Source organism: Spermophilus citellus (genome assembly GCF_964194105.1).
Source record: "Spermophilus citellus genome assembly, chromosome: 7".
Lineage (NCBI taxonomy): Eukaryota > Metazoa > Chordata > Mammalia > Rodentia > Sciuridae > Spermophilus > Spermophilus citellus.
The window spans coordinates 138,053,368-138,078,460 of NC_138188.1; the positions used below are offsets into that span (position 1 = coordinate 138,053,368).

Sequence of the window (25,093 nt, forward strand, 5' to 3'; positions counted from 1 at the left end):
TTGCAGGTAAATGGATGGAGTTGGAGAATATCATGCTAAGTGAAGTAAGCCAATCCCCAAAAAACAAAAGCCAAATGTTCTCTCTGATAAGGAATTTTGATTGGGTAAAGGGGAGGGGTGTGGGGAGTGTGCATGGGGATAGGAAAGATGGTGGAATGAGATGGACATCATTGCCCTAGGTACATGTATGACTGCACACATGGTGTGACACTACATCGTGCACAACCAGGGAAATGAAAAGTTGTGCTGCAATTGTGCCCAATGAATCAAAATGCATTCTGCTGTCATATATATCTAATTTATATAAATAAGTTAATAAATAAATACAAAGATAAAGTCTTTCGTATGGGAAGTTATCATCTTCAATGCACTTTAGCAAACACTTCTTAAATGCAGACTAGCTGGCATATTTTCTTAGGCTCTAGGAATTAAAAAAGATCAAGCAAGACAAATTCTGTCCCAAGGAGGCCACAGTAGGGCAATTCTCATACAAATAGATAAGTAAGTGAGAATTTCTATAATCAACAACTTGAATATTGTTATCAGAACACAGAGAAGGGGAGCCATGGAAGGCTTCACAGAGTGACTATTTTATGATAGTTTGACACGGAGAACAGAGGGAGAATATAGAATATAGCAGGAGACACTCAGTAAAAATAAATAGCATATGAAAAGCCATAAAGGACTCTGCTGCGAGACCAGAGTGCGAGCTTCATATAAGAAGGTTCAAAGCATAGAAATTTTACTAGTGAGTTTTAAAATTAAAGAGACATACTCTCATTACCTTTAATTCCCAGCTCCGGAGACGGTGGAGTGAGCTTTTATTGGGGAACAAAAAATTCAAGGGAAAATCCCATCCAATGAAGGTCGAGGGAGGCAGCATCCCAAGGTCAGGATCAGTGATTGGTCTTCGGGTCAGTGGCCAGGCACACGTCCACACGGACAAGCCCTCTTACCTGGGACAGGGTGGGGAAGGCTCTGACACAGTTGTCTAAGCGCCTCTCACCCAGCCAGGGAGGTAACTCAGATCACATGCGAGGATGGCTTCCCACAAAGGACAGAGTAAATTCAGAAAATTGGAAGTTGATTGTTATGGCTGTCATGTATACTGAGCGATGAGTATAGAGATACAACTCATAAGATAAGTAAACAGTGATTGGGAAACACCTTATCCATCATGGAACAGTGTTTGGGTATTATATTAAAACTGAATGAAGGCCATCAAAAACTTTTGAGCAGGGAAGTATATGATTTTATTTAGGTGTTAGAAAGATCTTTTTAGAGTATATGGAAGATAGACTAGAAGACAGTAAATCATATGGAAAAATACTATAGTATTCCACATATGAAAACATGAGATTTCAAAGCAAGATGAAGACAATAAAAATGGATAGTAAAGAAAGAATTTCTGGAGATAGGATCTATAGAGCCTGCTTACTTATTGAATTTGTATGAGAAAGATATTTTTGAGATAAGAAGAGCAGTGATTTCTTGCTTTCATGGCTGGTGGGATGTTGATATCAATAAAGAGAGGTTGGGAATAAAAAAGGAGAGACAGATTTAGAGAAGAAAAAACATTTGGCCATATCAAATTAAGGTTTCCTATGGGTATTCAAGAGCTGGATAATAGACTTAGGGCTGAAGAGATGGGGTTAGGCTGAAGTAATTGTTTTGGGAATCATTAATAGTTTTCAAAAAGTAAGGACTGCTTATACAACCTCATTTGGCAGAAATTCCTTTTAAAATCTACTGTTAAAACACTGTAAGTAACACTTGCCTGGAAAATATACCATGCATATAGTTCTTTTTATTATTAACATTAGGAAATATAAAAAATTAAAAACATTAACATTTGAAAACACCTTCACAATTATTAACATTAATCTTGTTAAATCAAGAGTGATAACATATTGTTCTCTATATTTTTATACCAGATAACAGAGTGAAGAAAGCAACACAAATAATTACTAAAATTCTACTGTGTATCAGGATAAAATGTCTCCAATATTAACTCACACATTCTAATAAATGCAACAATGAATTTAGATTCTGCTTGGACAAATTGATTCAACAGAAATACCCTGTAAAACTATTTATTCACTATTATGCACAAATTCAAAACTGACAGGTAAAAAAAAGTAGTTTTTTTTTTCACTTTTAACCTCTTCACTTATAAAATAAAGTCTAATAAAGCATATATCACACAGAAAAGTCTTATATTGTACCTTCTCTAACAGGCAAATGAAATATTAACAAATAGTATTTAAAATAAATATACATTTTTATTAATGTACACAAATATATAATAATTAGGAAAGTTAGAACTATGAACTCTTATGTACAATAACCTCAGATTAAAACATTTTAACTTTGGGTTGTATTTACAAACATCTTTTTTCCTCCACGTGATCATGTAGCACAAGAAGAATTAAAATGGATGGCATCTGTAGATACATAGTTGAGAATGTGTGTTCAGTCACTTGGCTCTGTGATAGTCATCTTCTGTACCATGTCAGGCAGATTTTCAGACTCTAGATCTTCTTTGCCATTATCTGAATTTCCTGATGAGATGTAACAACCAGAGTCCCTTGGGCAGTCATCTAACTGTGACTTATTTAAGGAAATGTCTGGGCTTAAGGATAGGGGCACAGATTCATTTTCTTGTTCTTCAATAACTATAAATGAAAAAAAAGGGCAGGAATCAGGCAAAGCCAAGGAAAGTTTTATTCATGTAATCATTTACTTTAAAGCATTATCCTATTTAACTGTTCCAAACTTGACTTCATTGCAATGTCAACTTCTACAAGTAAAATATATATATTTGTTTATGATAAAAAGACATTTGCACTCAAATATTCAAACCATTGTTTTCTTAGAAGACAAAGTTTGCCCTTCATTGTTCACTTTCAGTTTCGTGGAATCCATAGGAACTGCTACATAAGCAAAGATCAATATGGACTCACATTTTACATTAGTAATATGATGCCAGAGGAAGCAGATTGTATCCCCAGTGTGACTGATGCCTTGTCCAAATACCCCTTAAAGTATCGTTAGAAAAAGTCATTTGTAGTTTAAATGAACACTCCAAGTCAATAGTGATCTCTGTGAACAATTCCAGAATCATGATTATGTGGATTAATGAATAAAAATCACTATTAGCAACAGTGTACTGTAGCATTTCAATTAGTTGGATTTGACCAGTAAAACTTCAAGTATCCAGAATTTCCTTCTGTATTCATCAGAAAAGTAGACATCAGTAACCAGGATACTTTTAGAGAGTAAAACACCAAAATTTCCATCAAATCTGTCTTACAAATATTTAGTTTGCCTTCCATGTCTGTGTAGTCTGAGTAAGAATCATAATTTGATACTTCTGAGTCGTTAAACCATTTTTTAAAAAATATTCATTAGGCATTACCTTTTAGAAAAAAAAAGTTGATGTTAGAAGTCTAACAAAATGTATTTCTACGCAATCTAAGCAACCTTATAGAGAAGTAGTCCTTTCAGAGTCCATTGGTATCAGCTTTCCCTCTTTTCAATATCAAATGTCATTGCCCTCCCTGATACCAGTAGATGAACATTTTTCCTGCATCACGAGCTGAGTTGTTCAGAGGAGAAATGGGTCTCAGGCTACCATCTCTTAGCTGCATTAGCATGTCCTCCTCTTTCCCCTTCCAATCGTGGGGCTTTTAAGATTTAGCAATTTAAAGTGCCCCACACTGGAAGAACCATGCCCATACACTCTAAGGTTGGGACAAGAACTCTGCTGTCAAAGGCTTTATTCATTCCACTGCACTTCATCCAACTCAAGAGAGAAGAAAAGTAAATCTGAACTTCAACATCTTAAAGAAATAAATTGGATTATTTTCTTCAATAGACTAATTGAATAATAAAGCTAATAATGATAAATAATAAGAATAAAAATTACTAAATTATAAATAATAATAAAGCAACTAATTAATCTAGCTTTAGGAAACCCACCCTTTATTTTAATTATACATTTCCTGATTTTCAGATGCATTTTCTAAGTTCTAGATACATTTCTAACATTAGTTTATAGTCAACTGTGCATCCAGTTGTCCTCAACCTGTGTTACATGTGACAATTGATCCGTGGTGACCTGAGGTATATAACAAATTAACTTTTCTTTGGTGTCAGAATTGTAGTAGCTATGCACCATCCATGGGAGAACTGAGATAATTGTCACTTAAAATATTTTGTGGTTTTTGCACTTTACATGAAGAACACTGGTTAAGAAAGACTGGAAGAAAATGATAAAAAATTGCTTCTTAGTTTACTCATCATCAAAATGAATTGCAACAGTTCCTTTAACCTTTTCCTCAAGGCTTTTATTTGTAATAGTGAAACCACATTTATGCTATTCTTCTGAATCTTCCCCAGATTCTCCATTACTTTATTTAACTTCGGATTCAAATATCAGTTATGAAATTGACTGATGTTATAATAGTTCTAGGAGACTTAATTTCAATATGCAGCTCTTTGGATTGTTATTTTTAAATTTTAGCTACCATGAAGTATTTTTCTGTTTATTAGTCATAACAAGATTTAAGTTTGGGAGGATTTACTTACTATTTGGCAATTTCTGTATGAGTCTCAGTCACTCACTTTTGTTTCTAAGCCCTTCTTTTATGAAAAAGTAGCTCTGAAATGCGAACTCATTTTCTAAGGAATTGCTTTTCCTCCTGCCTTTCCATCTTATTGCTACTGAAGTGAAATGAGCCAGTTCCGTGTTCCATTATCCAAGTGTTTCTGGAAAATGCCAGAGGAATCAGCCCTTGCGTATGCATCCTATAACTTTAATAGTGATCACCACATTTGGAGTGAGACCCTCTAGTCAAAATGGTCATGAGGATAAGGCCACATTTCCCCAGATTAAGTTTTGGCCTATTACCTCAATGAAAAATTAAAAGAACTGATAGACTTCCCTTCAGATTTATATCCTAAGCAAGACTTGGCATAATTAAACCTGTTTGTTCCCAATACTCTGTTTTTTGTTGTTGTTGTTGTTGTTTAGGTTGTTTAGGAGGGAAAACTGAGGCTTAAAGAACTTTCATTTCCCAAATTATCTCTTTTCTTAAAAAAAAAAAAAAAAAGAAGAGTACTTAGATTGTTGTTCTATCCACAGAAGCCTCTATGCATTTACCTCCAGGGGTAACACAGCACACAACAGTAAATGAAAAACTGACTTTACTGGATAATGTCATTCTTTAATATTAATAATAAAAACATATTTGTTTTTGTTTCCACCTGGGAAATGCTATATCACATTCTTTAAATTCTAGGAATTGGTTTGTTTTGAATACAGGTTATATACTGTAGAACCCTTTTATCTGTAATTTTTATGGAAAAAGGAAATAGTTTCTCAGTATGAAAGTTATGCAGCACAGTAATTTACAGAACAGCAGTAATTTGCTAAATGATTTCCTAGTGAAATGAAAACATGACTATGCCTCCTCAAATGCTTCCCACCAGGTTTGCAATAATTTCAGGCAGGTGATCAGCTGGAGCCCCTCAACTGTAACTATAAAAAGAAAAAAGCAAGTCATTATGTTTTATTATGGAGATGAAAGCTATATAGCATCCAAGCTTTGTGTTTGAAGGGTCAAGATTTTCCTTTTTTTGCTTCTTTTCTTCCTGACACTAATGACAAGATTGGTGCAAACCTAGATCTTAGGCTATGGAGATATATATATATATATATATATATATATATATATATATATATATATATAATTTTTTTTTTCCTGAAGATGGGATGAATTCACACTAATGCATTCACATTTTCTTTCTAAGCCATTTAGCCCCTTCATGTGGCCATGAAACATAGTAATGCTAACTGGCCTACCCAGAAATTGAAAACACAACCTTCATCAGTTTTATCCCATGGTCCAATCATCTGAGCTAACCAGGCAAGTAACACATTGGAATAAGAAACAGTTTGCCTCCAAAATTAGACTTCCCATAGGATATCTGAGTGTGTGTGTGTGTGTGTGTGGGGGGGGTTATACCAAAATGTTTCTGATAGCATGTTAAGTTAAAAATGTATAATAATGTATTTTGCTCTTATAATATAACAACATATATACATAAACATATAATTCACAAGTGAAAGTTTTGAATTTTTACATAGACTTTTTCTTTATTTCTCAGATCTGCAATGTTTTATTTTTAAATAATAAAAAATTAAAATGTATAAATTTTCGATTATAGATCTAATGTTTCATAAATGTACCAAAGACTATATATTTTCAAATATGGAGAATTATGAATAGTTATTGAAAAAAGGCTTTTCTCTTATTGCTGCCATTTAATAGAGATATAATAGATACTCAGGAAAGCAGCTGTTCTATACTACATGTCATGAAAATAAGCTTATGTTAAGAAAAGATTATTTAGGAAGTATTTCATTACAAAGGACTAATTTGAATTTTAAAATATCTTATTTCCTATCAAAATTATGGAATTTTACAAAGCCCATGGATCAACATTTAAAGATAGTCATCAATGTTGAAAAAAGTGGCATGGTGATTAAAACAGAAAGACAGCTAGTATAATTATTCATAAAATAATTATATTGGAGTTGTGACATTTAATTAATTAAGTATGGGCAATCTCAATTATACTAAAAGTGAAGAAAGCTTTCAGGAAATAAAACTAGATCCTTTTTCTGGGATTCTTGTACTCTAAGGAGAGAAATCTTCTGCATACTCACATATAAGAAAATTAAGGTTAAATAAAAAAGGAAAACTACAGATTTTTGCTTGACTTTCTCAGGTATCTTTACCCAATTCTTCCAGAATTTGACTTATTTGCCTTAGGCATCAAGTTCCTATTTCTTTGACTCACATACTACAAAATATTGCAGCCCAGAGAGTATAGGAAAATGCTCGGCCAAAGTGTTCATTAAACATTTTTTAAAAAGCAAAATGATGTTTAAATTGATTAAAGGAAGTAACAACTAAAGAATGTCAAAAAAAGGAATTTTGTTGAAATTCAAGTGAAGATGCACTTGGTTCTATGAATAATCCTCTTTTTCTCTAGCCCTGCAACCCCAAAGGGGAGAAACCAGGCAGACATAACTTAGGATGGCTACAAACTTCAGTCTCATGTTTTGGCTCCATTCAAATCTCTCAAACTAAAACCCAGAAATTCTCCAGGTAACTGTAGCTATGCTTTTGTAATGGAGCAGCTTTCTATGCAGGAAGATTACATAGATAATGCAATGTCTTTCAGGTACTTTTGATTTCACCTTAAGCATTCCTTAAATTACCTAGACACAATTATTTGCCAATTGTAGACAATATTTGATGTTTATTTTGTTTGATTACTAATCTACCTTATGGAAAAACAGGAACCCACTCATGAAAAAAACATCAGTCTCTGTTGATCTGTTGAGGCCATGAGAGAATATGGAGTTGAAATGATTCCCATTGTTTTTGCACATCTCTCTTTGCAGCCCAGCATCATTGTCTGTCCTCTAATGAGACATGTACTGGAGATAAATCTTTTCACTTACATACAGTGGACTCCACTTCCACTGTGCTGGGTACTTAGTAGGGGCAGAGCATATTCATTGAAGAAGGTGATAACTGAGCACCAAAATTGTTGGTGGTGCCAGACCGCTGCTCAATCCAACTACAGCCTCCCATAGAAACCTTTGGTCCCAGGAAATATCTACCCTTGGTTGATTTGCTCTCATATTGAACTATTTTGATAATGATCAAATAAGATTAAAAATCATTATTATATAGTATTTAATTAGGAGATTTGGGAAATCAATTTCATATTTTACAGAGGTTAATTAATCCTGCTTACTTGATGAAGTTAAGAACATGCCATTCCCCAAATACATCACTTTGAAATACTGACTCTTCTCAGTTAAAATTGCTCGAGAAACAACAGGTACAAGGTCACTCTGACCTTCCTGATGCTCATTAAACCTAGGAGATGAAGCTCCCCTGTGAAAGATGTCCTGCTTATACCAGAGGGAAAGTATGGTTCTTATCATCAAAGACAGGAAGGTCAGGCCAAGGGAAATCTGTACAGCCTGTGTTCACTAACCCTTATCTTCTGAGCCACTTTCTATACAACTAAATGCTCTAGCTCATGCTCCTTTGCCTTATCATATTTTTACAGTTTACTACTCTTTAATTCAGCATATAAATATTCAATAGTAACAAAGTCTTTTCTGAATTCCTTATGAAACCTCCCTTAGCATGTAAAACTTTTATTAACTAAAATTTTATGCTTTTTCTCCTGTTGATCTGTCTTATGCCAATTTCATTCTCAGCCTAGCTCAAAACACAACAACAACAACAAACCCTAAGATGGTAGAAGTAACATTTTGTCTCCCTTCATTGGTATGGTGGAAATTTAATCTAATTTCATCATTTTTAAAATTGTTATTTTTTGAAAAAATTATTACTTATGTACTATTTCTTTTACATGTAATGTGTTTTAGATATACTTCCATATCTGTACACATGGAACCCCATATCACTCTCTTAGCACTTTCAAACTATTTTATTTTGGGGAGTATATATTAATTTATTAAAGAAAATTATTGGTGAAATTTTAAGTTTTTAACTAGAATTATTGTTATTTAAGATGGTCCTTTTTTAAAAAGAAATTTTATTGATTTTTTAGGTGTAGATGGACACAACACAATGCCTTTATTATTATGTGGTGCTGAGGATCGAACCCAGGTCCTGCCCATGCTAGGCCAGCGCTCTACCACTGAGCCAAAATCCCAGCCCCCTAAGCTAGTCCTTTTTATATTCAACTTAGTAGGAAAACTCCTAATAATGGAATTTCTAGATATAAATTGTACATTCATTTTAAAATTTGAATGTTTTACATTATTGTTCTCAAAAATAGTTATTTACACTCTTGCACAAGCACATGCATTAATAGTTAGCATATACATAAAATAAATCTTGACAACACACACTAAGTAATACCCAATGTTTATTACAAGAATGTTTATGAGTGAAGAGGAACTATGACAAACTTTAATGTCTATCATCAGAAAAAAAAGTATTGCTTACTATTTTCAAATCTCTTCACTCCTCTCACTCAGTATATATTTACTCTATAAGCATGTCGACCATCACTGAATGCAAAGCATAGGACTGAAGGTTTGGGAAAACACATGGTAATATAGGACTTGGTCTTGTTTGATCCATTACAAAGCCATGCTTGGGACTCAGTCACAGGGCAACACAGGAATTCTGTACTTACAGGCATGACAAAGGTCTTTAGGTGCCTGAGATGAAAAAAAAAAAAATCTGCAAACCATTTTCACTAAAAGTGGTTCTCTGGTAAAAGACTAAGAATGCTTATGTTTCATTTTGAGTTTTTTATTTACATAAATATATTTCATAAATGAAATGTTAATAAGGCCAAAAATAGATCTGAAGAAACTAAACTGCATAAAGCCAAACAGTGATGACATATCTGTAAATACATACAAGTAAAATTTCTGCATGTCTTCTCAACTTTATATATGTGGATAGTTACCATATCTCTTTAAAAGCTGTATATTTCTTGAATCGAGATTCAAATCATATGGCAAGTGGGTTGGAAACCCCAGGTACATGTGTCAGGGGCTAGGGCACCAGGCTAGGCTGGCACACTGTTAGGCCAACTGCTGGACTGCTGCTTGGCATAACTACAAATCTCTCTTGCCGGAGGCTCATGTTCCAGCTCCTGACTGAGCCCCACCATTTGCCCTGCATGGATTTGGGCAGGCAGGCAGACAGGAAGGCACAACTGGGGATGGTTGAGCAATGAGGGGCTGCTGTGACCTCAGCTGGTGCCAAGGGCCTGGCACACAACCCACCCTTTCCCCTTCCTCCTCCTTTGGCACTGTAGCCAGAGATTGCAGGTATCTAAAACATATTGTAACAGATTCTGTAAAGTTTGCCTATTTTGTTACTAATTTTTTTTTCAATTTAAAAATTAATTAACTCTGTACTCTAGGGAAAGGACGATATTTCCATCACCTATTTTTCCCCAAGGACAACAGTACACATTCTGGTAGACACAATTTTAAGACACATCAAAGTGCTTTTAAACTTTGGAAAAGAGACTAGTGCAGAACAGATAGAAAATACGTACTATGAACAGCAGTTAACTGTTATTATTCTAGAGAAGCATTTCTGAGTAAGGCAAAGGGGCTTTGAAGTTTGTGTTTATGCAATAGCATTCACACATATGCACACATTCTCTTTTTCACTTGCTGGAACTATTTACTCTCAAAGTAAACAAATCATTTTTAAATTCACAAAATAAATATAGAAATCTTAAAGTGCATAAAGTAAATGATACCACTGTTTTGGTTCCATCAAGAGCTGGGGTTCACCTCAATTTTTCTCTAACCTTTTTCTTCTTCTTTTTTGTTTAATTTGTTCCTCTAAGCTTATCTAGATTCCCAATTGAAGTAGTCAATGACCTAATTCTGTTCAGTTCTAAGGCAACATGAGAGCTAGTTCTGAATATCTCTTCTTGTCTTGCTGGGATTGCAGAACCCCAAGTCATTATCCCCCTTCAGCATTAATCCTGTGATCAGCTCTAACAACACTCACCAGCCCTTCTGTCAGCTTGTTGGAGAAGCATCTTTAGCTCCTGCCAAGTAGTGAACTAAAAAGTTTAATCTGGTTTATATTTTTAAGGTCAAAGTGGGGGACAATGCTATTGATCTGGAAATAAAAGAAAAGGAAAATTGCTTGTTCTAAACTTTAGATTTCTGGTTTCTTTCCTGCCCCATCTCTTCTCTAAGTTGCTCTAGATGATATGTTTTAGCCTCACATGGGACTTGTGGTCTTGTCTACATTATCTCAAAATTGTAACTCCTCCTCAAGATACATGCCCAGTTTTCTCAATTCTTATATTGAATGGCTTGCAAAGCAAAATCTTTCCAAGTTCTCAACCTAACAGTGAAACACTAACCGAGGAATTTATTGACAGTCCCCAAACTGGCATTATTCAATGATGGAAATAAAAATGCATACATAAAATCCTGGCCAATTTGCATGCCCCATTCTTCAACAACAACAGAAACGCTAACTATTTTTAACCCGTGACTGTGACATGCATTTGTTTTTAATAATGTCTCAGTTTTACATAACCATGCATTGAAGGTCTTTATCATTCAAGGTACATGAAGGTTGTGCATTTAATCTTTAGCATGGTTGTAGTAGATATGATTCACAGAGTATAGGATAGGTAAAAATAAGCATGCAGCAGCATGGTGCCAAATCATCAGAATTCACCATCTTATCAACAAATGGAAGTCATTCTTCTTTATTTCTTGAGAAAAGCAGTTTCATATAAGATAAATAGCTTTCAGTCACAATAGCCTAACATGCAATATGCATCTTTTTGACATGTATATTCTAATACTACTTTAGACCTGAAGATTAAAATAAGAAAAAACTCAGGGTTGTGTGTTGACAAGTAACACTGGTTGAATCTTCATTTTTCTATTTTTCATCTTGCAGAACTTGGCTCTGCATCTGATGTTTGTACATTATTGGCTATTATTCAGTGATCAGCTTCTCTTGACCTTCAAGTACCATTTTCTAAAGTTTTGTACAGAGAAAGAGTTTCCAGGACTTGTCTTTTTATGTATATATCAAACATCAGAAGTCACCTCATGCTTGAACATATTGTGTGTTGTTGTTAGAGACCAAGATATAGTGGAACATGTTTCTAATAGACTTAAGAGACTAAGTTGCAGACATGTGACCTTGAGAAAGTCACTTAGCTATCCAGGCTTTAATTTGCTTATCTTGCAAAGGAAGGATCTGGGTCAGGTGGTTTTCAAAATCAAACCCCACTCTCATATTGTTATCATCTGTAAAAATTGTTTCACATAGAAAGTAGACAGGTGATGAGAGAGGAAGTATGAAGAGATTAAGTGGACAGAGGCTTTGGCCTTGGACCCATCTTCCCTTAGTGGGTTCCTACTGAGAACTGTCTGATGGCTGAAAACAATGCTTGCTGGCTCCCAGCCCCTTCTCTCTACAAACCCTTTTGTGAGGCAGCCAAGGTAGCCTCTCACCTATCAGGGATTCATGCAGTTTCCAGGCTTCTGTTTTCACTTAAACATTAACTTCCACTTTCTGAGATGGAGCACTGAATTAAAGCTTTTGAGAAAACTGGTGAAGTCACAGAAAATTTCAATTTTTGAGTACTCATTGTTACTACATTTACCCATTTGCACATAGGGAAAACAGAACTTTGAGTTTATTGAAGCTTCCCTTTGATTACTATCCCACCCCTCCTACTTATCTAGCTCTTAGACCTCTATGAAATTCATCTCTGAATTATTTCTTCATCTGTAAATTGGACAACATGCCTATGTGTATGGTATTATAGAAGAAAGGTAATTATTTTACAAGTGTTAAAAAATAGTCTTCTCTCTCCTTGCGCTTTGTGGTCAAATTGTTTTGGAGAGTATCGGCAGTGATATTGCACATGATCAATACAAAAAATCTACAGAACCAAACATCATTTAGTAAGGGGCTATGTCTTCAAATGACAAGCTATAAAAGAAACTGCCCCATTTACCAGAAAGATCTTGCCACATTGACTGATTGTAGGGCTTGTACTATTGAATAAATTGACTGCCTTCTTAAGGTTAATCTCTGTCTACCTCTGTGACTCTCTGTGGTCTTCTTGTATCTCCCAGTCCCAAAAACTTCAAAGAAGGTCCATAAAAACCTAGGCCTAATGATGAAATCAGTCTTGCTGGTGTTCAGTTAGTCATGCATGTGGAAGCTCTTGGAAAAGGATGAAGATCTACACACACAAGAAGGCAACTAAGAATAAAGTAAGGAGCAGTTTCTAAAAAAGTAAATTAATTCCTATCACATAAAAAGCAAGCGTATAGTAAACACGTGCTGTGCCTCAATTCTGTGGAACTTAGGAGAGAAGGTGTAGGACAGCTCACAAAGGAAGTCAGGAGGTCTGGGTGCTAAATACAGCTTTCCTCCTTGCTCTCCATCTGGGCTGTGACTTGTAGTGTTAGAAAGTGCAACAGAGCTTCACAAACACTGTGTAGGAATCCCAACTCTACAATTCACTCAGAGTTTGCACTTAGGATACTTATCATCTCAATCTCTTATTCTAAAATTGGAGGCAGTACTTTCTAACTAGAGGGATGTAAAGAATGCTAAATAAGATAATAAACATAAAGACCTTGACTTCAAGTTTTACTCAGAGCACATGTTCAAGTATTAATATTGTTTTTGAAAGAGAAGGCTGGAAGATGATCTAAATCCTTTTTTATCTTTAAAATTAGACTCTCCACCCTCCTTTCTCCCCCTACCCCCTACACAAAATATTCCTTGAAGAGTTTGGCACACCCTAAGCTCAGGATTTGTGGGCCTGACTAGATTTAGGAGGAAGGGTGTTCCAGATGGGTAATTGTAAAAATAAAAGCTATCCTATCTTTACAAACCCCGTTGGCATAGCTAGTATTCTGCCATAAATGAATCTGCATGTATTATTCCATCCTCAGTTTATACTTACAAATACAGAGAAACATCTTAGATAATAAAAGTGAGTGCTGAATATTTTTGCAAGCTATTATAACATTTTGAAAGAGTACTATAAACACACACAAGATGTGACTGTATGGTAATGAAATGAATTTTCCTGTGTGTCGCGAAGGCTCATTAGCTTAGAGCTGTGCTCTGTGTTGTTCTACAGAAGCCATGTGTGACATTTCTCACTAATGGCTCATGCTGTCACTAAATATTTGTCTCTAACTCCCTCAGTCTTTGGGAATGCAGGCATCTACTTGCGTATAAATTAATAGCTCTGCAGAATCAAAATGAGGCACCCAGAAAAGTCCTTTTGTTTCCTAAGGGTCCACTAAGATTAAAAAATTCCTTTCCCTAATTATAAATTTGACCACAGTTGTTTCCAAGGTTATATGAAAATTCTTATTTTGTGAGAAAGAATGCTTTATATGATTTGTAGTAAATAAAACTGGCGCATTGCTTTTAACAATTTTACTATTTACTTTAAACTGTGATTTTCAGTTAGGGAGAAAAGTAGGTATACAAACTTACTTTCTTCATCAAGGAAACTTTCAGCAGCTGATAGTAACCTCATCCTATCTTCTGGGTTTTCAATATTTAATTCAATGAGATGACTCTCTTTTATATCCTTTAAATCTTCTAGGGTCTCATAACCATTGAGCAGAAGTGTTGAGGTATAATCCTGTGGGGAAGAAAAAATACATATAAGACAGGCAGATTCAAATATTTTATTTTTAATTCTCTTTAGATTTAAAGAAATTATAGAAATACATATGGTAACCAAAGATCCTAATAGAATTTTTCCTTTATTTTAGTTGTAATACTTTCCTGCATATGAAGTCTAGGGTAGGTTATATAATTCTCACCTTCTGGAAGGACAAATGTAAAGAAAAAAAATAATTACCTTAAGCTATGCAATGATAAATTTTAGATCAGTTTAACAACTGAATCATTCATCCTATTTGGTGCTTTTTCACTTCTTAACTAGCTAACTTACAGAGCTAGTGTTCCTTATGTCTATCAATAAAATGATTCTAATGGAGTATATTACAATAGTATTTCTGAATCTACATCTCTGTTTGCTTGATCACAAAAACATCCATTGTTATTAACTTCATGAGTAGGTTAAAATAATGAAACAATTTTGCCCAGAGTTTAGCATTTTAGTTGAAAGGCATTATGTAAACCTAATGAATTGCAGAATTTCTATTTAATTAAAAAAACTTTATTAAGCATAAAGGCAGTGTAGTTGAGCAAAACATTCCCTTTTCTCACCATGTATATTTTGTTCATCATTTGCATCAAAATATATTAGCTTAAAATTCATAGGCTTCTGATGTTAAAGTCTATATGTTATTTATATAACCTTTGTCTCTCTTAACAGAATAAAAATGCAAAGCGAAGTTGAATGCTTTTTCAACTTCCTCCAAAATTCTTCCCATTTTACTTGATCATAATTTCAATATCCTTACTTTAGTTGCTAAAATTGAATAAGAGGAAGAAAAAAGGAACTTATCACCAACCCTGTTTTAAGAGAGAGAGAGAGAGAGAGAGAGAGAGAGAGAGAGAGAGAGAGAGAGATTTATTTTTAAAATAATATATTGAAGAAGAACACTGAATTAGAACACAAAATACCAAAGTTCCTATTCTGATATAGCATCTAACTATGGGTTCTTTGGAAAGTTATTTTATCTCCTTAGATGATTTCCCACCCCCATAGGTCACAGGACAAATAAGTAGTAGAGGCAGAATTCAAACTCATTCTTTCTTTGAAGTGTATCCCATCTAGATACTTTGAAGTGTATCTAGTAATGTAGGAAGGGTCCGATAATATGTCAACCTACAGGAAAGTAGTTAGATATTTCAGAAAAATCAGTTAAGACAACTTTAACCAGCTATTGCCTTGATGGATTTTAAAAATTATCAAAGTCATGCTGTGTTAATTTTAGAAATGGATTTCAAAACTGTAAATTGAGTAAGACTAGGTATATTGTATGTACACACCATTTAACAAAGCAAATATTTCATAAAAATTTTGCTAATGTAGCAACAAATAATTGGATTATAAAAACAGCAGTTTCCCTAATACAGTCATTATGGGGCTCAATGATCACTGTTTCTAACACCTTCATTTTAAAATATTATATTTAGTTATCTTCTCTGAACTTAATTTTGATCTCTGCCCTACAGAAAATGCAATTTTCTTTTCATTTTTCCTTTTACTTTTCTGGACTTTTTTATTTCTTCATATTCTCTTTGTCATTCCCATTTAGATGTTTTTCTGGGTCTTTTATTCTCCTGGATAGTTATCATTTTTCATTGCACTTTCTCACATTAATTTCTACTGTCACTGCTAAGTACCATTAGGGTTTAGTCCAAAGGATGTTATATCAAGGCCTGTCTTTGCATAATAAAAGTAATAAAGGAGAAATAAGAGCTGTTCTAGGAAAACATATTTTCCTTTGCTGTAAGTCTTATATTCTTGAACAACACTATGCATACACTGATCCAATCCCATCAATTATTCCACCTGTATGCCAGCCACCAAAAGCTAACAGGCCAAAGGTTTGCTAACCTGAAGGTGAATCCTCTCTAAGAACTCCTGCAGGGTCTTGGGTTTTTCATTTTTACTCCTTCGGTGTGCTTTTATTTTCTTGGGGGCTGCTTCTTCTTCTGAGATGACATCCACATAAATAAATTTGAAGTTTCCCACCTTATTGTTCAACATTCCCGTCCACATGCCCATTGGTGTTTTGCAGATGATGTCGATGATATCTCCTTTCTAAGGGCAAAGACATATCTGAATCAGATTTCAAAGAACTATGGCTATTACATTTGATAGAAAGAATGGAATTATAGGCAACTACAGCAATGAGTACATTACAAAAGAATTCAGACATAATAGAAATACATCTGAGTTTCCCTGCTCAAGGAAATTATTTACTGGTAATGAACACTTCAACATGCTTGGAAAAAAGCTCCTATATACACTTGTAACACATTTCTGTTTTTGTTATCACATCAAATTAATTTGTATTTATAGAAAACAACATAATTTATATAACACATACACTAAGTCATTTTATGCACACGGGGCACCTCAGATACATGTATGAGGTATAATATCATTATAAATATTATAGGAAGGTAAATTGAGATATTAAATGACTTCTCAAGAGCTTACACAAGTTAAATGACAGAACCAGAACAAGTCCAAATTAAACTTAAAAATGACGCTATTTCATTTATACTGTCAAAGCAGCATATATGTAGCAAGGCTCACGCTATCATTCCTGGAGGGACTGTCCAGGGGATAGGGGAAGAGAAAGAAGTCTATGAATGTCTATGATTCTAGTTTACCTGAAAAGAATTCACGTAGAGTACAAAATAAACCCATGTAAAGTACTTTATCCATCAAAAATCATGAAACGCCAAACTTATGAAACACATCACAAAAGTATGTGTGCACAAAATTGTCTACTTAATTCTTAAAGTTCTAATGCTACTTTTTTTTCTCCAACATAAGGATTGTGGGATAATTCTATATTGAAATTGGCATACTTTTTAGAGCTATTTATTTATTTATTTATTTATTCTATGTTGTACACATGACAGCAGAATACATTACAATTCACATTACACATTTAGAGCACAATTTTTCATATCTCTGGTTGTACACAAAGTAGAGTCACAGCATTCGTGTCTTCATACATGTACTTAGGGTAATGATGTTCATTTCATTCCACCATCTTTCCTATCCCCACTACTCTTCTTACTAAGAGGCAGTAACACGTAGATTGACCTCCAAAGTTTCAATGGACCGTGAGTGAAGTACATTGGGATTGTCAAACCATGTGGTATTTTGCTTATTCATACCTAAGATCATATTTGTCTATAGGTTGCCAGTTATTGACAAGAAGAGAAATCTCCTGGTATATATATTTGCAGAGATAATTGAGTTCTATGCAAATAAGTACCCAAAGAGTCATAGTTACTCCTTTGAGACATAACTTTCTGCCTCAGAAAGGATATTACTGATTCTAATATTTTTGCCGCATTAAAGGATCTATCTTAAACAAACATAGCATAAGTCTGTTATTAAATGTGTGTTTTCCTTTTGATCTGTGAATCTGTAATTTGTGTAAAACAAATTTTATTTATAATGGTAGAATTTAGTTTAATTGAAAGATGCAATCTTTCTGACTTGTGATCATCTCGCTATCTGGATCTCTAAGCTATTAGTCTTTTTTTTTTTTTTTTTTTTTTGCCTTTTAACTATGAGAATTAAATTGTAGGCCAGATGCCTAAGCAGACCAGGAAATGTACAGAAGATATAGGAAGTTTCTGTGTGTGCCATACCTTTACTAAATTATTTAAATTTATAAACTTATATGTTTATAAACTTGTAATTGTTCTTTAAATTGTAAACTCGTACATTACAGGAAAGCTCACAAACCACCTGAATAGACTCAATTTCATCTTGCTGAAACAATACCATTTCAACCGTTAGTGAGAACTATGGGATCCTTATCCTTTAAGACATCCACAAAAATCACCTCAAACAAACACCAAGAGTGGTGCCTGGTATTTCACGATATGAAGTTGAAAATCAGTTCTGAGTCAAAGAGCTTTGTGTGCATTCCCTTTTCTGCCCTCCCCTGAAAACACATTCTAGGCTACAAACATCCTTTCCCTAAGTCTTGAACTTGAACTTCAAATCATTTCATATAAATGACTAAGGGAATAACTGTGGGGGGAAATGTTTTTCTTATGCTCTCTCTCTAACCTCACTCTGATTTGATGTCATCAGAAGGCACAAAGAAAAGAGCTGAGTGCCTTACATGTCAAATAATAATATCAATACTTATTAATATCAACAATATGGTATACCATAATCATTAGTTACCAATGGTTTGGTATTGACAGTATAAAAAATATAATTCATATCCTTTTAGTTATAATGCTTTATGATACTAAAAAGTATAGATGTTATAGATGTTATCTATAAAGTATTTTAGCATAAAGCTCTCTCCTATTTGAGCTGTTGCAGATAGCCTTGTCTTTCCTGGATGTGAGCAAAGTTATGAACATTGTGGATTTCACACATGTGGTTATATTACCTTATATGACAGAAGTGAATCCACAAGTATATTAATGCACTAAATTTGTTGACTTTTGAGTTAATCAAAATTCAGATTAGGTGGGTCTGACTTAATCACATGGGAACCTTTAAAAAAAAAGATATTGAAGCATGTGTCAACTTTTCCCTCTGGCCTTGAGAAACAAACAACTATGTTGTAGGAAGGGCCATGGCTGGTGGAATTTACAGACTGAGAAAGTCTCCAGCTGTTCTCCAACAAGAAGGCAGGGAGTTCAGTCCTACAACCACAAGAAGCTGAATTTTTCCAACACCAAGTGATCCTGAAAGAGGATCCCAAGTCTCTGGAGTGATTATAGCATGGCTGGCACCTTGATTTCACCCAAGTGATTTCTTTAGCAGAGAACTAAACTGAGTCATGCCTGGATTTATGGCCTATAGAGACTGTGATATAATAATGCATTTGTATTGTTTTAAGCCTTTGACTTTGGGTTAATTTGTTATATGACAATATGCATAAGGCTAAGAGGAAGGAATTTAAGAGCGAGTATTATGGGGACAAAGATCTCTATCACTCATAGAAACCAACTTTAAATGCACTGGAGTTGCCCAGCCAAGCCTAGTTCACAAGACCTTTCCTCAATTGGGCTTTTGTTTGATTTTTCTATCTTTTCTTCTTCTGTCTTCATTAATTTTACTCCAGCAAGTATCAGGCAGAACTGGGCATGTCCTGCAACCTGTGAGGCTTTCAGTTTTCAGAAAAATGTAGACAATTCCTTTCCTGAACCATAGATTTTGAATGTGCATAATCTACCTAACAGCAACTTATGCTAATGTCCTGCATGGTTTGATCCCTATTATCCCACCTCATCTAGTTTTTCTTTTTTCCTATATCTTTGCCACTGTAAGCCAGTCCCCAGTTCAACTGTTGGGAAGAACATGCATCCCTACTTTCTACGTCTTGTACTTCCTGAAACGGATCATACAACAAGAACGTGACAAAGGATTTAGAAGGCAAATAAGATGTTGACCCACCTTGATTTTGAGGGAATCAGTGTCATAGGGACTTGGAGTGAAATCTGTATGCACTCTGGCACGGCCACAGAATGGTCCTGTGTAGGGGCCATCATCATCCAGTCGAAAGCTGTCTCGGTTACTTGCACTATCTGAACAGCTTGTTATTCCACCTGAAAAAAAAAAAAAAGTTGAGGTCAACAGCTCCTATCAAAGGCTTTTGGCATTCTGAACACTCATCTGGCCACTGAAGCAATGGATGCCAGTCTTGTTTTACCTTCCATTCCTATTCCATCAGTGACCTCTGTCTTCTGAGCTATTTCTGACCTGTTTCCTGGCCATCTGGTACTGTCAATCACTAACCCAGACTCTCTTTTCTTCTGTTTGCTATGATTTGATCCAGCACATGGGGTACTAAGCAATGGACACTGACTGAAGAGCAGCAAGGTATATGGTTAGTGCTTGACCAAGTCAGATAATTTTCATGCACTTGAACCAAGTCAGAAATTGATAGCAACAGTTTGATCTTTGTGCACTATTGACCATGAATGGTCAAAGCATTTCATTACCAGGTTCCCTGTAACTTATCAAAATTGTAGCAAAAACTCTCCTTTAGAGTCCCTATTTTGTATCAAAGGCCATTCTGAGGCAATATCTCTGCTAAAAGGTGATACTTTTGCCTGTTGGCTAAGCGTGAGGGAAAGAGGAAGTGGTCTCAATATCTGGATGCCCAAGTGGTTTGAAACTGTTTTAAACTGAGCTTTTGAAACTGCCTCAAATTCTTTTTTTTGTTGTTGTTGTTGTTGTTGTTTGTTTGTTTTTCTGATCCCCTTCTTTTCTGATTTTGAACCTCAGGGGCAAGAGTTGAAAAATATTCCATTTTGCTGGTTCCCAGTGGTAGTGCTTCTTCCTTTGCCCCCCCACTCCCCCCCACCCCACTCTGTGTCATTTTACTTTCTCCTTCTGGCTGTCTTTTCCTTTTCTCTTTAGGGAGCAGCTCGGGTTTCAATATCATCCGTTATGGAAATAAAATAAGATCTTTCAAGAGTCTCCATGTGTATATAAACTTGCCTAAAAGACAGCTGAGTTGCCTCTACTCACAGAAATGAAATTGTGTAAGATAACACTTAGGAGGGCCACTGGCTCCTCATACTCTCCCTTCAACAATGAATCCAGGTCCAGGATTTTCATGGTACATTATAGTCAATAAAATTCCCCCCACATTCAGCATCACAATTTAGAATTTTAGAACTTCCAGGAGAAATGCATGCTAGTGAAATTTGAATTACACACACACATGCACACACACATGAGCACATCCTGCAAATGTCTCTGAATTAGATTTATTCACAATAGCTGTTCTATAGCCAATAGGAAAATAGGAATAAAATTTAGGATATTTGAAACATCTAGTCTTCATGATCCATCTTCAAATAACACAGGCAGTTGATTTAAAAAGAAATAGAAAAGGACTTTTAAACATCCCGAAAAGATTAGAGGATTTTATACGAGCTTACATATAAAAAGTCATAAGGTTCTGTACATTATCAGTAGTTTCATCTAAATATTGTAGCAGGAAATGTGACTAAGTCTTCACTAATTTCCTTCTTAGAAAGATATCAATGTTCATTAGAAAATCCTTGTTAGTCCCTTGCTGATTCCTTTTTGTCACCTAATTGGTGACATTTCTAACATTTAGTATTTACATATTACTTCACTTTTACTCATTATTGCTAAAAAGTAAAGAACAGAATTGATGTAAATGACTTGTAATTTTTAAAACATTTCAGGGAAAAAGAAAACTAAAGGAAAAAGAGAGGGGTAGGGACAAAGAACAGGATTTTATTAATTTGAATATTTAATGTCACTTTAAGCATTTTGACTCAAGATAATGCTGGTTTTCCCCAACATACATTTTATTTTAGGGATTCAGAATTAATTACCCAACACAACATTTTTGAGGAACATTCGCAAGAGGCCTGCTGACTGAAGCATTAAAAAGTTTTAAAATGATGGATAATTCTGTCTAATGTATTGTGCATCATTTTGAAGAATATATAGATTCAAAACATCCTACTTTTCACTATTTCTCTAATCAAATAGCTGGAACCTTGTTGTTAATTTGATAAATAAACCCCAGAGGGCAGATTTGCTGTTTTTAATTAATTTAACCCAGTGCTCACATCTAGGATCCTTCTTCTTATTCATTAGCCTTACTTGATGAGCTCTGCCCACTGTAGAGACTATCCATGGAGTCACTGGCTTTGAGGGAGGCTTTCTCTGTGTGGGTCCCAATCATGGGGTCACTATTCCGACATGGGAGGGCATCCTCTCCATCTTCCCCATCCTTCAGAAAAACATATCAGAGGTTAAGTGCTAAGAGCAGATTTCCATGGAGATGTTCACTGTGTGCATTGATTTAACAAACAAGACATATTTTAGCAACAAAATACTTAGGAATACATCAGCATAAAATATGAGAGTCATTAATCTTTAGTTCAATTTCTAGCAAAACATTTTAGAGACTACTTGAAAAAAATTCCTTACATGAGACACTGCTTACTGTGGAATTCAACTGAAATTATAATGGCTCATTTTTGAAAATAAGAATAAATATCATATTAGACTATTTAATCAGAAATACTAGATTTATCAACATCTAGCCATATCTGTTAAAGTACTTTTACTTCAGTGTGCTCTCTTTCTCATCTATTTACCGCCATTACTAATCCTTTGAGATCTGATACTACAGGTTTAAACCCTGCACAGTTGTTTCATGTCAGTTATTTGTGCTCTACCAGATCACTAGATATGAATAAAACATGCACACTTTGCAATTCTAAAGCAAAGCTTATCTAAGAAGCTTTACAAATCTCATACCGTGCTTGCCACCTAGTCAAGTCAAAAGCAAATCTTGCATAAAATTACGAAAGACAGACAATTTCAAAACAAATTACATTTCCTTGAAAACATCCCAAATGTTTTCCATATTTAGATACTTTGGACAAAGCCTGTGAATTTCTTAATATTTATCCAAATGTAATTCAATATTCCCATTTTTGAGCATTTCTAAAGATTGATAAAACTTCAGAATATACAGTGTTAGTCTCGGTTTTATCTATTGCTTTAATTGTTCGTTTAGTCATTCAGTGCAGTTTTATAGCATACCTCCTAGGTACACAGTACTGTTCTAGGAACTGGGGATACCATGATAAATACCAGTTGGCTAACAGCGTCCTTTCTCTAATGAAGTACACTCTAGTGCATTAGGTTATGGATGTATACATGCATATGTGTTTAAAGTGTTTAAGGGGGCTGGGGATGTGGCTCAAGCCATAGCACGCTTGCCTGGCATGCGCAGGGCGCTGGGTTCGATCCTCTGAACCACATAAAAAGGTAAAATAAAGATGTTGTGTCCACCGAAAACTAAAAAATAAATATTAAAAAAATTCTCTCTCCTTCTCTCTCTAAAAAAAATTTAAAAAGGAAGAATGAATAAACAAAATAAGCAAAACATTTTCAGAAAAATTATAAGTGATATTAAGGAACTACAACTAAATTATGTGAAGGAATTAGCTTCGATGATTAGGAAGCTTGTTTGATTTAGATAAAATAGCCTCCAAAGAACTCTGCTAAATGGTAACATGTTCTGAATTATTGATCTGAATGATTAGAAGATGTAATTTATGAGAAAGTTTAAATGTAGATTTCTAAGCAATAAGAACAACATAATTGAACTCAGAATTAGCTTGCATTGTAAAGGTTATTGTCATAAGAGAAAGGTCAGTATTTATACATGAATTCAGAGAAGTGGACTAGTGCCAGTTCATGAAGAAATTTGTAGACTGTGTGGTGACGGTGGAGAAGCGCCAGTTAGGTCTCTTTGTACAGGACTTTGCTTTGTTGACTGTACTATGCATTGTGAAGAGATCAAGAACCTTGGGGTCAGAGGCAAAATGTTACAGTTTGAGTATTGTTTGTTCCCTCCGAAAAATACCTGTTGACATTTAGTCCCCATTGTGAGGTATAAAAGAAAGAAAGCAAGCCTCAGAAAGAAAGCCAGGAAAAAGAAAGACCAAAAGAATGCTCAAAGAAACGGAGAAAAGATTATGCTACACATGTAAGGATATCATCACTTGTGTCAGATACAGCTGAAAAGTGAAGTGAGAAGAAATAAAAATGATCATTAGGTTTGACAGCACAGAGATTACTCCTGATTGTGATAGAGTACTAAGGACACAGTTGTATAAAAATGGGTTAAAAAAGAGAATGGGCATAAGACCTAAAAATTAATAGAATTCAGAGTCCATAAATAAACTCATATGTGTTTGATCCATATATTTAACCATATATTTATAGTCAATTGGTTTAAACTGGGTACTACAACAATACAATGGGGGCTGGGGATGTGGCTCAAGCGGTAGCGCGCTCGCCTGGCATGCGTGCGGCCCGGGTTCGATCCTCAGCACCACATACCAACAAAGATGTTGTGTCCGCCGAGAACTAAAAAATAAATATTAAAAAAAAATTCTCTCTCTCTCTCTCTCTCTCTCTCTCCTCTCTCTCTCTCTTTAAAAAAAAAATACAATGGGGAAAGAACAGCCTTTCTCAACAAATGAAGCTGGGGCAACTGCATTTCTACAAATGAACAAAGTTGGACTCTTTTCACACACCACATAAACACATTAACTCAGAATGGATCATGCTCCAAAATTTAAGAGCTAAAATTACAAATCTCTTAGAAGAAAAGATAAGGGTAAATATTTATGACTTTATGTTAAATAATGGTTTCTTAGGTGTTATACCAAAGTACAAGTGGCAAAAGCAAAGAATAGGTCATATGGGCTGCAACAAAATAGTAAACATTCATGCTGTGAACAACGGTATTAAGAAAGTAAAAATATAAGTTGGGTGTGGTGGTGCACACCAGTGGTAGTGCACAACCAAAGTTGTGGGAGGCTGAGTCAGGAGGGTCTCACAAAACCAGTCTCAGCAATTTAGTGAGGTCCTAAGGAACTTAGAGAGGTCCTGTATCTAAATGAAATATAAAATGGGCTGAGGATGTGGCTTAGTGGTTAAATGTCTCTGGGTTCAATCCCAGGTACCAAAAAAAAGTACCAAAAATATTAAAAATATAATTCACAGAATAGGACTTTTATCCAGAATATGTAAAAACATTTAAAACTGGAAAATAAAAAAAGACAACACAATTAAAAACTGGGCAAAGGATTTAAATTAACACCTCTCCAAAGAGATATAGATGTGGTTAACAAGCAAATGGAAAGATGATCAACATCATTAGTCATAACAGAAATTTAAAGTAAAATCACAATGAGATTCTACTTCACCTCTCCTAGGATGACTAGCATAAAAAAGAAAAAAGACAATAACAAGTGCTGGGAAGAATGTG

General features: G+C 34.8%; 1 protein-coding gene across 1 annotated transcript in view; it reads right to left on the reverse strand.

Annotated features, from left to right (window-relative positions):
- Positions 1-1,255: 1,255 nt before the first annotated feature.
- SAMSN1 (SAM domain, SH3 domain and nuclear localization signals 1) overlaps positions 1,256-25,093 on the reverse strand; it is a 162,217-nt gene continuing 138,379 nt past the window's right edge. The window contains exons 11-15 of the mRNA XM_081301982.1: positions 21,901-22,030; positions 19,705-19,856; positions 16,147-16,353; positions 14,103-14,253; positions 1,256-2,675 (exon numbers count right to left, since the gene is read on the reverse strand). Of these exons, the coding sequence (XP_081158108.1) occupies positions 2,473-2,675; positions 14,103-14,253; positions 16,147-16,353; positions 19,705-19,856; positions 21,901-22,030 (843 nt within the window). The 3' untranslated portion in view covers positions 1,256-2,472. The remainder of the gene's footprint in view (positions 2,676-14,102; positions 14,254-16,146; positions 16,354-19,704; positions 19,857-21,900; positions 22,031-25,093) is intronic.